At 35.4% G+C, this 14,802-nt stretch overlaps 1 protein-coding gene across 1 annotated transcript in view; it reads left to right on the top strand.

The window, feature by feature from the left end:
- Positions 1–2,916: 2,916 nt before the first annotated feature.
- Positions 2,917–14,802, top strand: part of LOC150105755 (uncharacterized) — a 75,776-nt gene continuing 63,890 nt past the window's right edge. The window contains exon 1 of the mRNA XM_090393558.1: positions 2,917–3,103. Within this exon, the coding sequence (XP_090249684.1) occupies positions 3,005–3,103 (99 nt within the window). The 5' untranslated portion in view covers positions 2,917–3,004. The remainder of the gene's footprint in view (positions 3,104–14,802) is intronic.

The raw sequence follows: 14,802 nt of genomic DNA, 5'->3' as shown, positions 1-14,802 counted from the left end.
AAGGGTTCTAAGTTCGTTACAGACTATTAAGCAAGATGTCGGCAAAATCAAGGAAATAAATAAGAATAAAAATCTGCAAGTTGTCCAATTGAATCATGTAGATAGGCTAAATAAATGAGTATATATACAAAAAAGCATACGGTTAACTTATTTGCACGTATGCCAGCAGTATCAGAAATAAAGATGTAGAATTTGATGCCTTATAACTGCCTTGAGGCTCACATATTGTAATAATTATTGAGGTCTGGTAATATGATGAAGTAATACCGAGTGTTAAGAGTGTAAATGGTACAGTATTTTTAGGAAGGATAGGCTAGGTGCGATGGGTGATGTGCTGCTAATGATATACCATGATTTAAATCTAGTTAGGGTAGAAAGCTATGACTGCAGTAAAAATAACAAGTTTTCATTTGCCAGTGTGTTTGACACTATTTGTCATAACCCCTGTGGTGTAACAAGATCAAATAGAGCTTTGATAGAGACCTAGTGGATCAGTTTTCAGTTACCACAGAATGCGTTATAAGAAAAAAGCGAGTGGAAATCAGTAATCATCATAAGTGAGGTACATTATTGATTCTCTGATTGGTAGCAGTAAAAGCTCATAAAATGAATAAAACCGAATTTATTGAGCAGTTGTGAGACGACCTTCCTCAAGAAGCGCCCTCGTTGCGCAATTGAAAGACAGTGCGTTGTTGTTATTGTCGAATCCGTTGAAGAGCATCTAGATGAGACCTTAAGCGTGTAGAACTGTTTTGGCAATCTGTTGAACTTTGATGGAGTAGAGCTTTTCGATAGGATTATTGTCGATTTTCTAGAGCAGTGGCAATTGCTGGACAAAAATATGGGCAGGTGTTAGTTCGGTCCTGGACAGTTCTTGCATATTTCATAGCTTCTAGTACCGTCTGGCTGAATTATAATGCCTTTAAAATGTTTCGCTGTTAGTCTGGTGATGATTGTGATTATTTTCTCTACTTTCATTAATTTCGCTGAATTCATGCTTCCTATTGATAATCTGTTTCGACAATCTTACTTTCGTGACAGAATTAGCATCTGTTAGTAGTAGTGGGTGTAATATTTGAGGTGAGTATCTTATTCCCTCTACTACATGTTGCCTGAGATATGTACACTCAAGAATTTCAGAACTTGCATTCGCTTCTGCTGTTTCCTCTGCCCAGTTTGTACTGCTATAGTTTAAATATTTCATAATTGATTACTCAGCAATTACCTAAATAATTCTTGCTCACCATCCTCTGCGATCACTGACCTATTGTATCATTATACTAAATAACTTGACTTTCTCACCTCCACTCACATCATACACTGAAAATTGTTATTACAATTTTCTTCTGAATTATCCACTCTGAGCGGACATAATTCATCACTAATTATAATTCTAACTGTGCCATGCAATTTACCTGTCCTGTCTTGCCGAAATATGCTACCTCTTCTTCTTCTCTTCCAGTCAGGTGATCATCGTATTCTGGCAACCATGTTTCACAACTGCAGCTATCTCATCTTATTAATCCTTACCGAAATTATTATGAAAAATGTTGGGTTCTATGAGAATCTGCAAACAAGATGATAAATAAGCCTAAAAGAGGGTTCTTTGGATCGGTGATAATAAATGAATCTGTACTGTTTTTTCTTCACGTGGTTTATCGCTAAGGTTGAAGTGCAGCCAAGGCCGTTCCGTGGATTTGCGCTGCTTGAGTTCAAAATGTTTGTGGCCCCCTTCCACAAACAGTTCAGTGTATTATTTATTCCCTATTTTTTATGAACGTGTTGGATTATACCATCCCTAAATTGTGCGGCCCGGGTTCATTGCATCCTTTGGACCCTGGTATGGAACGGGCCTGGGTGCAGCAATAATGTACAGTAATTTATATCTACTTTTAATCATGTTAAGAAGAAAATTATCTTACATCTGTGTTTCAAGTATGGTTTTTTTTGTCGACAATTAAATATGATGCTGACATATATTGTATCCACTCTCAAGCCGAAAGGATGCAGATTCGAATCCGTCATATTGATGGATGTTTGAGAATATCTTTCTAGCTCTGCGTGGAAAAATCATCTGCAACCTGACTTCTTTTTCTAGCAGAAGGCTTTACGTTCCATCACAAATCCTATGAGGTACAGGAATCACCATATGGTGCTCACTAGCGTCTTGTCTGAATACCTATATACTACTATGCTGACGTTTGATCTTTTGTTTGTTTGAGTGGTTCATCACTTGCTTTCCTTAGTTTTGCCATTACTAAATATTGGCATAAAATCTTGTGTGTTTTCCCTCTTTGTATTATTTACAGAAATAAAGAAAGCGTGTGTTTCTGATTCTCAAATTAGACGAAATTTTTTGTGATGTAGTATATTGTCTTTTTTATTTTTTGTGTTTTTTTAGTTTTATTTTTTTAGTATATTGTGTTTCCTTACAGTGGAACATTACTTTGTATTCTGGAGTAGTAATTTCTTTATATTTGAGCCATAGTGAATGACTGACATGAAACTATAACTTATAGAAATTTCGAATCTCGTCTAAGATGCAAGGTCCCTTTATCGGATTTTTTCAGATGAAGGAGAGTTATTTGGTCTAATACGGATGCAGGCAGGTATATTTGTGTGGGAAAGTCGGTTTTTCGGTTGGAGAGAGATAATCCGGACTGCAGAATACACGCAATTGACTCATGAGTATAAACATAAAGCCAAATGTCATTCTAAAACCAATCTGAGCAGGTCTTTGGCATAATCATAATTAGAACTGTATCATACAATTTATCTGTCCTGTCCTGCCATTAAGAACGAGAAATACTGTGAATTATTATTATTATTATAATATTGTGCATACTTTTGCCACCAGGTTGTAACAGTAGTTTTTTTTTTTTTTTTTTTTTCCTTTTTCCCCAATTATTCTATGCGTCGTGATGTTAAGCCTAAATTTCGTGTGTTTAATGGTGGGAAGACATAGTATTACTTTGCTCGTAGCAATTTGAAATTTAAAGCAAAAATGACAGCCGAAGTAGATATAGTTCCTTCTGTAATATATAACTATCTGAAAATTAAGGATGCTAGTATAGCTGAAGCATTTCGTAAAAAGACACGAGCGGTAAGTTTCATATTTGGAATGAATGTTCCACGTGTTTGTAATTGTAGACGTATACTATACTATACTATACTATACGAAACCAGAGTTTAGTTTGATAGAAATTTCTCATAATTACGATAGAAGTAGAGTTCGTATCCAATACGGGATAAATTGCTATGGAAAATTGTGTTTTCATGGGAAAAGCTCAGTTTTTTTTTTTTTTTTTTTTGTTAATTGTATTAAAAATGTTAATTCATATCAAGTTTGCTAGAATTTATTTTGGAAATCATATTGACATCCCATAATTTTTTTGAAAGCAACAGGTTGCTATAGACATTAGTTTTCTTTTTAATCACGTAGATGCCTGACTTGTTTTTTTAAAGCTGTATTTCAAGGATTGTTTTCCAAAACTAGAAACTCATTAGTAAAATTGTGATTTTGTTTAGAAATTCTGTACTTTAATTTAAAGTACAGAATTTCAAAGCAGGCATTGCATTCATTTTTAGATGCATTTCGTTAAATGAATAAGCACCTATTAAATTAATTTAGTCTTTTGCGCTTTCCGATTGTACAATTAACATGTGTCAAGAAGTGCAGAATCTCCAAAATACTGTTATCATTAATGAGTATTTTTACTGTAGTAATTCAACTATGATAACTTACCTAGTTACAGAAGGCGCAAAACATTACAGTTCTCCCATGGCTAAATAAGAATTTAATGAAATCTGGTGTCTTGGATCCATAATGAAATCTGTCAAATCATGTCAGTTTTGGTGGAAAAATCAGACAGATTTAAAAGGGTACAAAATTATGGTACAACAAACATGGAGCAAATATGTTCTTTGTTTTTTTTGCAGTGATAATAAATGGGATCTCGATATATGAGTGCCATTGCACAATGCCAATCATTAGGATAATTTTTATCATTCCACATCATTTGTATACTTATATTTTGATGCTTTCTATTTTAATCATGGATGCTCTGCCCCTCTTGATTACCAAATGACTAAAGCAGTCTTCTTTGAGTCCAGTATGCTAGATGTTTAGGTGGCCATTCAACTTGAGGTTAGCTCTGTTCATGCATTCCTGTATGCTAAGTGTCATGTTCTTTCATTTTTAACATAGTTTAGCCATTGCTGACATCTGTTTTCACTCCTAATTTTTTTTCAGAACTGTCATATCTGTGGTCTCCAGTCTTTGATCAAGACTTATTTCTAACCTGGTTCTCAGATCTATAAGTTAAAATTGATTTAAACACTGTCTTGTATACATCTAGTTCATAGGTTGACTAATTTCTCTCTTATTTCATATAGATTTATTCATTTGACTTCCTGCCATACCTTTATTAGGAAATCTGAAAACTTCTGCCGGATTTGTTTAAGAGTAAAATATCTACTGCATAAAGTATACAGCTGAATTGAATATCTCCAATTTCAATATCAGGTCTAATGTCACTTTTCTTAATATTCTAATATGATCTATATAGATGATGAATAATGTGCGCCTTTGTGTTCTCACCTGATTTAGCATCAAACCATCTTCTTGTACCTTCTTCAATTCTAACTGCTGACTTACAATTCAATGTCTTATATCTGGTATAGTATAAATGTAACATTTATACCATACCAGATCCTTGTTTATATTCCCATGGTTTCTCAATCATTTGTCTTAAAGTTAAAATCCTACAATCTCTATTTGGCTTGAACCCAGCCTGTTGTTCTCCAAGTTTCTCTTTGACAGTTTTTCATAGCCTTTTCTCAAGTATGCTTGCATATATCTTACCTAAAACACTTGTTAGGAAAATTCCTTGTAATTCTCACATTGTTTTATTTCCCTTTTTATGATGGTACTATGAGAGCTTTGCTCTAACCATCTGGCATTTGACCCTCTGACCAGGTATTCTAAATTATGCAGTATATCCACTGTAAAACTTTTATACCTTCATCTTTGTGCATTTGATGGACTGTACTAGGGGATTTGAGAATGCTAGATATAATTGCATCAGAGAATTTGAATAACCAAGATGACCACATTGCCACCAGTTGGTGAGAATAATCATGTAGTCGTCTTGCTCAGGGAGTTGATTAAATGTGTGGAAGTTTCAGTTAAGAGGGGGATATATGTGGAATTGCAAGGCTGGTAAGCATAACAAAGTTAGATTGCTTGGAGTAGTTCTATGGCATGGGAAACTGAAATGAGTATGAAAAAGATGATGTAGGATGGCAATTCTGAATAACTTTATTTATTTATTTTATTTTTTGGTTGGGGGGAGAAGATACCATTCAGACTAGTAGATTTTTTGGTATACAAACTACTCAGAATTCTTATGATAGCTGATGAATCATGAGATTAGCCAAAAAAGTGAGCTGTACTTAGTAAAGTTTGGTGGGAGGGACTACTCATTTTTGGTCATTAGAGTGGATGAATGATTGTAAGTTGTTGGCAGAGTTAGCATATCTGCTCTCCAACCAATAGGTTTTGTGTTCAAATTCCACCTTCTGCATGGATGTTTTTGTAAATGTCTTTAGGTGGGTAGATGAATTTCATCATCTGGTGTGAGACCACTACTCAGCTTATTGGCAGCTTGAATTGGCTTTGAAAAGTTCCATATTTAGCTTTAAATCAGGGATGGCCAATCTATGGTGCATGTGCCCAAACTGGCACATTGGATGATTAGAAGTGGTGAGGTGGTCATCTCACTGGCGTCATTGTACTGCCAAAGTACACAGCAAGAGTGGCTGATGAAGAACACTCAGTAGAAAAGGTGATAGGTAAGATGATAGTGTTAGTTACCAGGATGAGAGCTGATGTCTGCAATATATTTGGAAGAACTAGTTAAGGAGAGATAGAGAATGTTGTGCCAGTATAGAGGATTATCTGGTATTCTGGTAGGCAGATGGACAATCGAAATACTCATTGAGACAGCAACTGTATACATCTCATTAGAGCAAGGAAATTTTGACCTAGAGCAGATTGAAATGAGAGAATCCAAGGTTTTTCATTCTCTAACATAGAGTGGCAAATCTTACTTGATCTGACAAATGTACAAAAAAAATCACAAAGGATGTAGTTTGGAAGGTTGAAGTGGAAAACAATTGTGGCTGTGAGTTGAGGTTCTAGTAGAAATAGTAGGTTTGCATGTACTGTCGTCAAATTAAAATCACTAAAAACAGCTAAATCTTAAAAAAAAAAAGGAGCTAAAAAGGAGTTAAAAATAAAAATTGGAAGCTAAAATTTTAGAAGTAGTAGCTGATACTTTTCAGTTACTTTATTCAAGTTGAAGTGATACTTGCATCTTCCAAGTGGTCTTCTGCATTTAAATTCACCCACGTTTTCATGTAGATTTTCAGCTTTATTATGTGGCCATTGTTCCAATATTACTCAGTGTAGATGCTGGTAAATGATAGTCTGTACAGAATTTATTGTTATGCCTGAGGCCATACTTGATTGACAAACTAGCTATCAACATTAGCAATTCCATCTTTTTTCTTAATTTAGTTTTAACTACATTCATGGAACTAAAAATTTGTTCAATTTCCGCATTAGAATTTGGCAGTATTAATAAATTTATTGCACACTGAGCAATTTCTTTAAATGGATTCATTCCAGATGAATCTTTGTATTCTATTCTCACACTTCAGTTCAGAATAGCTCAGTGTTTTCTATTCCATTTATTTAAGTGGATAGCATTGTACTGGTATTCAGCAGTATCAACATCTTCTGTTTTCAGCATTATTTCTAAGATGGGAGTAACAGGTTCTTTTATATGTTTTAGGGTATTGTCAACAGAAAAAGAAGAGATCATTCTTAAAATATTCAAGTGTTCAGGCAACCTTTGCTTAAGCTGTTTGAAGAGACCAAGAAGAAACTGTTTTGCTCTATTTCTAAGATTTTACTCATTTTGTGTTATTTTCTTTTGTATCATAAACTCTGAAATTTTTCTTTCAAATTTGTAACCAAGATTTGGTTTGGGATCCAAATAGTCATCAATCTCTGACTCTAGAGCAGTGTTCCTCAACGTGGGGCGTACATGTACATATTTATATTATACTTTTTTCACAGAACTTGGTTGATTAGTATGTGGGGGGGGGGGCATCAAAATCTTTTAGATGTTGAGTTGGGGCATGATCCAAAAAAGGTTGAGAAACACTGCTCTTGAGCATCGGTTCCCAACCAGTGGTACGCGGGGTACGTGCTGGGCTGTTCAGGGGTACACGAAAAATAATCAGTAATGGTGGAAAAACAAGTAAGTATACAAAATGCAAAACGTTAGTTATGGAACAATAAATGTCAGTATTTAAAAACAGCTATTTTAAAAACAAGGGGTGCAATTTATAGAAATGGGTTTAAAAGGGGTACACAAGTGGAAAAAAGTTGGGAACCACTGCTCTAGAGGGTCGGCTGTGGATGATGGTAGCACTAACATATTAGCAGAGCGAATCAAACAAGAAAGGTCTTCAAATGATCTTGTCTTATCCGCACGATCAAAAATTTTGTTAACTTGCTGAACTTGAACTAGAATAGGATGCAAAAATAAAAGCTACAACAGATTCCTTTCATCTTTGTACATCTCCCACAAAATTTGAGCTTTGTAATGTTTCCTCAGTCACACTCACGACTTCAAAGTGAGAATTCTGTCTACTGTAGGTTCAACGGAAAGCCTCTTCATTGCACAGTTGCTTACAATTTTAAGAGGAGTATCATTTTCATTGATAGTTTGATACATCTCTTTGTATGCTACTTGTCTTGAAGAAGAATGTGAAAACACTATACCTTTCGGCAACTAAAAATTCTAATTTTCTTGGGAGAGATTCTGCACAAGTATGAGACATTGCAAGTTATAATGGGACTGTCTATTCCTTCCACTATTGGTCGAAGGGGCACATTTTGTTTGTGTATTTTCAGAACTCCATATATTCTGGGGGGGGGGGGGGCGTAGTGGGGTTTGAGTTTTTTAACTGTGTCTGGTGGCCAAGAAGTGACGGACTTTAGTAGTTTTTCTGTTTTGTCCTTTATCCTTTTTGTTGGGTTATGATTTACCATTTTATATGTGTTGTTATCGGCTACTAGTTGGTTCATTTGCAGTATGTATGTTGACCTGTCAAGGACAACAGTGGCACTGCCTTTATCAGCTTTCATTATTATTATGTTTTGTTTGGCTTTTAATGATTTAATTGCTGCTAATTCTGTTTTAGTCAGGTTGTTCTGTACAGTTTTCTTGGTATTTAGGACATTACTGGTTTCTAGTCGTATTTTGTCTGCTATGTTGTTAGGTAGGGATCTGATACCTCTTTGGCATCAGATCCCTACCTAATTCGACCAATAGTGGAAGGAATAGACAGTCCCAATTACCACCTAGCCAAGAAATTAGCGGCAACACTCAAGGAGTTGGTAGGTCATTCCCCCTCCTACATAAAAAACACACAACACTTTATAAACAAAATCAAAAACATAACACTCGACAAAGATGACTTATTAGTCAGTTTTGACGTTTCTGCCCTTTTCACTAATGTCCCCATCAATGACACAATTCTCCTACTACAGAACAAATTTCCACCCGACATTACGGTCCTCTTTGCCCACGTACTAAAGTCCGGTTACTTCGTGTGGCAAAACAAATTCTACCATGGGCCATGGTAGAATTACAGCCATGGGCTCACCATTATCCCCCCCAATCGCAAACTTCTACATGGAAACCTTTGAGCAAAGGGCTCTTGATTCCGCCACGCTTCGACCGACAATCTGGCTCAGATACGTTGACGACGTATTCGCGATCTGGCCACACGGGCGACAAACGCTAAACACATTCCTCAGCCACCTAAACAAACAACACGAACGCATACAATTTACCATCGAAATCGAAAACCAAAATTCGCTCCCGTTCCTAGACACACTAGTTACACGTCTTCCTTCAGGCAGTCTATCCTTCACGGTCTACCGAAAACCAACACACACGGGCCAATACATACATGCGAATTCATACCACCACCCAGCACAAAAATATGGAGTCATAAACACCCTTAAAAACAGAGCCACAACTATTTGCTCTAGCCAGCAAGCCCTAAAACAAGAACTAAAAATCATTAGTGTCACATTCATAAACAATGGCTATAACAAAAATACTGTCAATAAAATACTCTATAAAACCACAACAAAAACGAATCTAGATTACAGTAAAACCATAGCCATCCCATACATTAAAGGGTTATCAGAAAAAATCAACAGAATCCTACAACATTATAACCTCAATGCCACCTTTAAACCACCCACTAAACTTAAAACCATATTCAGCTCCTCTAAGGATCCTCTCCTCCCATTAGCACATCCTGGAGTCTATTGCATCTGCTGCACCTGTAACTTGCCGTACATTGGTGAAACAGGACGGACAATCTCTATACACAAGAAAGAACACATTAGACACATTAAATATAACCATTATGGTGAAGCAGGCCTCTCAGACCATGCACTTAACACCTTACACCAAATCAACTGGAAAAGCACCTGCTCCTTACACTGCACAAAAACATGGTACGAAAGAAAATTTAAAGAATCCTGCGAAATCCTGATAAACCACCCAAATATCAACAATAAAGATGGTATGAAAATTCCGAGGATCTGGATGGCACACATTCAGCCAACCTAATATGAAAGATTCAACATAAGTCAGGACTCTAGCCAATCCGCTAGTATTAGAAACCATTCCACTCCAACTGGCTGGAATGATGTTAATATATGTATATAGTAGACAACACAAATAATAGGACTCTAGCGTTGATGTATAATTTTTTTTTTTTTTTTCCCCACCAGAGGTCAGGCCAACAATTGTGGTAGCGGTTAGTCAGTGTCTTTAACGAACCAGTATGATTGTAGTATAGCTTGTTTCTTGTGTATATTTGTACGCTCCAGAAGATGACCTTGACATAAAGGTTGAAACGTCGAATTGTAAAATTTTAGTAATATTAAACTAAAGTTTTTATTCAAACACGGTAGTTGTCTCCATAATTTCCAAAAATGCATTCGGATCACCATGCAAGCCTAAAAGAAAGGATACAAGATCTTATGGTAATACTACATGAAAAGTTACATCATTACTGATTTCCTATCAACAATTTTAGTCTGTTATCTGCCACTGTTCCAGTATTATCAGATCATATATTTCTGTCTTCTAAGGCACTTTTTCTGTATCAATCCACTACATCTTTGTCTTCCTCCGGATCTTTTCCCTACCTTCCTGACAAAGAACACTTATTTAGCTAATCTTTCATCTCCCATTCTATTTAAGTGACTGTACCACCTGAGATCAACTCTGCCATAGGTGGAGCTTGTGCTGGTCCTAAGCCTGGTTAAAAGAAGAAGGTTGAGTGATGGGCTGATCACCCATCCTTGTAAAAAAACCCATGATTACAGAAACCATGAGTGAAGCAAGAAATCTCTTGGGGCAGAGTGCTACAACCTGTGGTCGGCCAACATCTATGATGCAGGTGGGGGAAAAACCTTATGGAACCTCACTTGCAGATGAAGTTAATCACTCACCCTAAATTAAACTTAAAATCAGAACATGGAATGTTTGCACAATTTACCAAATTGGAAAAACTAGGCAGATAGTCAATGAGATGAGTAAATACGGTCTTGATATCTTAGGAATTGCTGAAACACGATGGACAGGTTTTGGTGAGATAAGAACAACTGACAAATATTGCATATTGCATTCAGGAGATGATGAAAGAAATGAGAAAAGAGTTGCAGTGATTGTAAGTGAGAAAGCAAGGAAAAAGTCTGATGGAATGGAACCCAATAAATAATCAAATAATTAAAGCTAGATTTTTCTCCAGGTTCATGAAATTGGCCATTGTACAAGTATATGCACCCAGAAATGATGCCGAAGAAATGGAGAAAGCACAATTCTACGATCAACTCCAAAAAGTGATTGATAAAGTCTCTAAACATGACTTGTTAATTTGATGGGAGACATGAATGCTAAAGTGGGGAAAGGAAGATGAACGTGCTATAGGAAATGAAGTGAGTGGTGAACAAACTGAAAATGGAGAACTTTTTACATCCTTCTATGAATTAAACAACCTCATCATAGGAGGTAGTATCTTCAAACATAAGGAAATTCACCAACTAACATGGATCTCCCCCAGTGGAAAAACAAAAAACCAGATTGATCACATTGCTATATATAATACTTTCAAGAGGACATTACAAGATGTAAAGGTTAAAAGAGTAGCTGATCAGCTTTAGACCATTTTCTGTTATCTGCAATAGTTAAATTAAAGCTAGCAAGAAATTCAAAACTGAGAAAGAATAAGAAAATTAAATATAACATTGATAAACTGAAGGAAAATAAAATAAGAGAAATTTTCCAATGAACTGAAGAATAGATTCTCAGTTTTGGAAGAATCAAATGAAAATGATGAGGAAAATAAGATTGAAGCCAACTGGGAAAAATGTTAAGAAGCCTTCAATAAAACTGCAGAAGATATTTTAGGAGTGGGAAGTCACACAAAGAATGGATTACAGGAAATACATTAAAACTAATTGAAGAAAGGAAGAAGATAAAAGAGAAAAGAAACAACTGCAAATCAGAAAGATTACATGGAGAATATCAGAAGCAATACCAAGAAGTACATGAGATGGTAAAGTGCTCTGGCCAGAAATGACAACAGAAACTACTATCAGCTGCTGGCTAAGGATGCTCAGAGAGCAAATGATACCTGAAATCTTGGAGTTTATAAAATTATAAGACAACTTGGAGGAACCTATCAGATGAATGAACAGAGTTAAAGATAAAAATGGTCAGCTACTAATTCAAGAGCAAGAAGTCCAACAAAAATGGAAAGAGTACTTTGAAGAATTATTAAACGTTAAACAAGACTCTATAAATCCAAATATTCAATCCCCTTTCAAAGAGATACCAAATCAATTTCATGGGAGAGGTCTCAGCGAAAGAAATCATGGAAGCAATAAAGAACCAAAAGGATAGAAAAGCAAGTGGAAATGATAACATTAGTGCTGAACTGCTCAAAGCTGACCTAAAAATATCAGCAACTATAGTGTACAAATTGTTTAATATCATATGGGCATCTGAGAAGGTTTCGAGTACCTGGAAAGAATCACAATTAGTCAAAATTCCAAAAAAAGGTGATCTTACGGAATGCACCAGTTGGAGAGGAATCAGTACCATCAAAGATCTTCAGGCTTTAGAAATGTAAGAAGCACAGTGAATCAAATTTTTATTCTTAGAAATATAATTGAACAGAATGTTCAACTAAATTCAACAGTGTATCTCAATTTTATTGATTTTGTCAAAGCTTTTGACAGCATAGACAGAGAATGTCTATGGAAAATCCTGAAAATTTATGGATTTACTGACAAAATAATAAATATTATAAAAGATTTGCGTGATGGAAGTAAAGGACAAATTCTATTAAATGGAACAGCTTCCAAAAGTTTTTACATCAAAGCTGGTGTTAAGCAAGGTTGTGTCATGTCTGGAACACTTTTCATCATTGTCATAGATAATGCAGCATACTCTGAAAAACCTGAAAACTAGAATAAGATGGAACATTGACACTACATCAGAAGATTTGGACTATGCTGACGACATTGTACTACTATCGTCTAGATTTGAAGACATGAAAATTAAGACAGCAAAGTTAGAGGAAACTGTTAAACAAATAGGTTTACACATCAATGAGAAGAAGACCAAAATATTAAAAATCAACAGTAAAAAGAATGAGCCAATCTTTATAAATGGAAATCAAGTAGAAGTGACAAACACTTAATTACCTTGGAGCAACTGTCAACATGGAAGGTGGTACCAACGAAGGCATTGCAATAAGAATAAATAAATCTTGCTATGCATTTAAAACTTTACAGAAAATTTGAAATCATCCAATATAAAAACAAACTTAAAGGTGCAAATTTTTAACTCAACTGTTAAATCTGTATTACTTTATGGAAGTGAATCATGGAAATTAACCAAACAACAAGAAAATAAAATAGATGCCTTCCAAACAAAATGTCTTTGCAGAATTCTCAAAATTTACTGGCCAAATAAAATCTCAAATATTGAAATTTAAACCAAAACCAAACCTTTTATAATGGAGTTAGAGGAATACATATGGACATGGATAGGCCATGTATTGAGAATGCCAACATCAGAACACACTAAAATAGCATTGACATGGGCACCTGATGGTAAAAGGAAGAGGAGAAGACCCAAAATGACACGGCGCTGGATGGTAATCAAAGAACAAAACAAACTATGATGGTCGAGCTTGGGGAGAGCAAGAGAAGCGGCACTGGACGGAAGAGGATGGCATGCTAAACTCATGGCCTCATGCACCTTATAGGTGTAAAGAGCAATAAGTCAAGTCACCACCTGAGATCACCTCTACTAAAACATTCTTGAATGCTAATAATGGCAAATTCTTTCCTAATATCCTCATTTTTAATGTAATACTACCATTTGATGCCATCTGTTTACTCTACTAATCTTTCTCAGAACTTTCATATCAGAGATCTCCACTCTTTGATGAAGTGTTTTATTTCTAACCCAGTTCTCAGTTCCATAAATTAAAATTGTACACAGCTAGTTTAGTGTTTTGACTAATCTCTCTCATATTCAATATAAATTTATTCAGTTGACTTCCTACCATACCAGCTTTGCTAATTCTGCTGTCTATTTCTAAATTTAATTTGTCATCTTCAGTAAAAATTGTGCCTAAGTAGCTGAAATATTTTATTTGTTCTCCATTCAGGATCAGTTGATGTTTTCAATGTTTCTGCCTATTTTTATTGTCCTCATTTTTTGATGCTGATTTTCGTGTCAAATTTATCACAGCAGTTATTCAGTTTGGTCAGAAATCCTGCAGACTTTTCCTAGATCTATTTAGTGGTATAACATTATCTGCATAAAGCAAATAGCTGAGACCAACATCCCCAATCTTGATATCAGGTTTAATACTGCATTCCTTCATAATGTGATCCACATAGATGATGAATAACAGTGGAGATAATGAACACCCTTGTTGCACCTAAATTAACCTCAAACCACCTTCCTGTACCTCCTTCAATTCTTACTGTTGATTTATGACTCAATATAATATGATATAATGTCCCATTTACACCATATAACTGGAGGCTTTTGAACAGCTGTCTGCTTGGCACCTTGTCATAAGCTTTTTCCTGATCTACAAAACTTAAATACAATCCCATGATTTGTTATAGGTTTCACGGATAAAAAAGAACACAGATGGTTAAGAAAATAACTATTTATTAACTTAAAAGCTAATATTTCGCTGGTAATATATCCAGCATCTTCAGAGCACACAACACAAAGTTTGTTACAAAGGCAAGACAACCACAATCCGGTGTAACAGTGGGGACAGTATGAGTGATTGTAGCGTGCAACACAAGACTAAAGTCCTAATATGGCGCCATCTAGGTTAAAAAAATAAAATAAAATAAAAGTTTTGAAATAGTAGTCCAAATGATAAAAAATAAAAGTAATAAATATTAATTTGGTCTTAGGATGGCTGTCTCCCAAATCTTTGGTAGATTTATACAGCCATACTTGTTAAGGTTTGGGGTATGTTTCAAGGCTTCTGTTGATTCCAGGAACAACCTCTCTGACTTGTAGAAGCTTCTGTGCATTACTTTTGTTTCTTTCCAATTGATCCTGTGTGTAGGGGTATCCAAAGCATGGTCTGCCA

Source organism: Typopeltis vanoorti, chromosome 6, assembly GCF_054136105.1.
Source record: "Typopeltis vanoorti isolate ZY-2024b chromosome 6, IOZ_Tvanoo_1.0, whole genome shotgun sequence".
Classification (NCBI taxonomy): domain Eukaryota; kingdom Metazoa; phylum Arthropoda; class Arachnida; order Uropygi; family Thelyphonidae; genus Typopeltis; species Typopeltis vanoorti.
The sequence above is the reverse complement of the archived record's forward strand: the minus strand, read 5'-3'. Positions and strand labels throughout refer to the sequence as shown.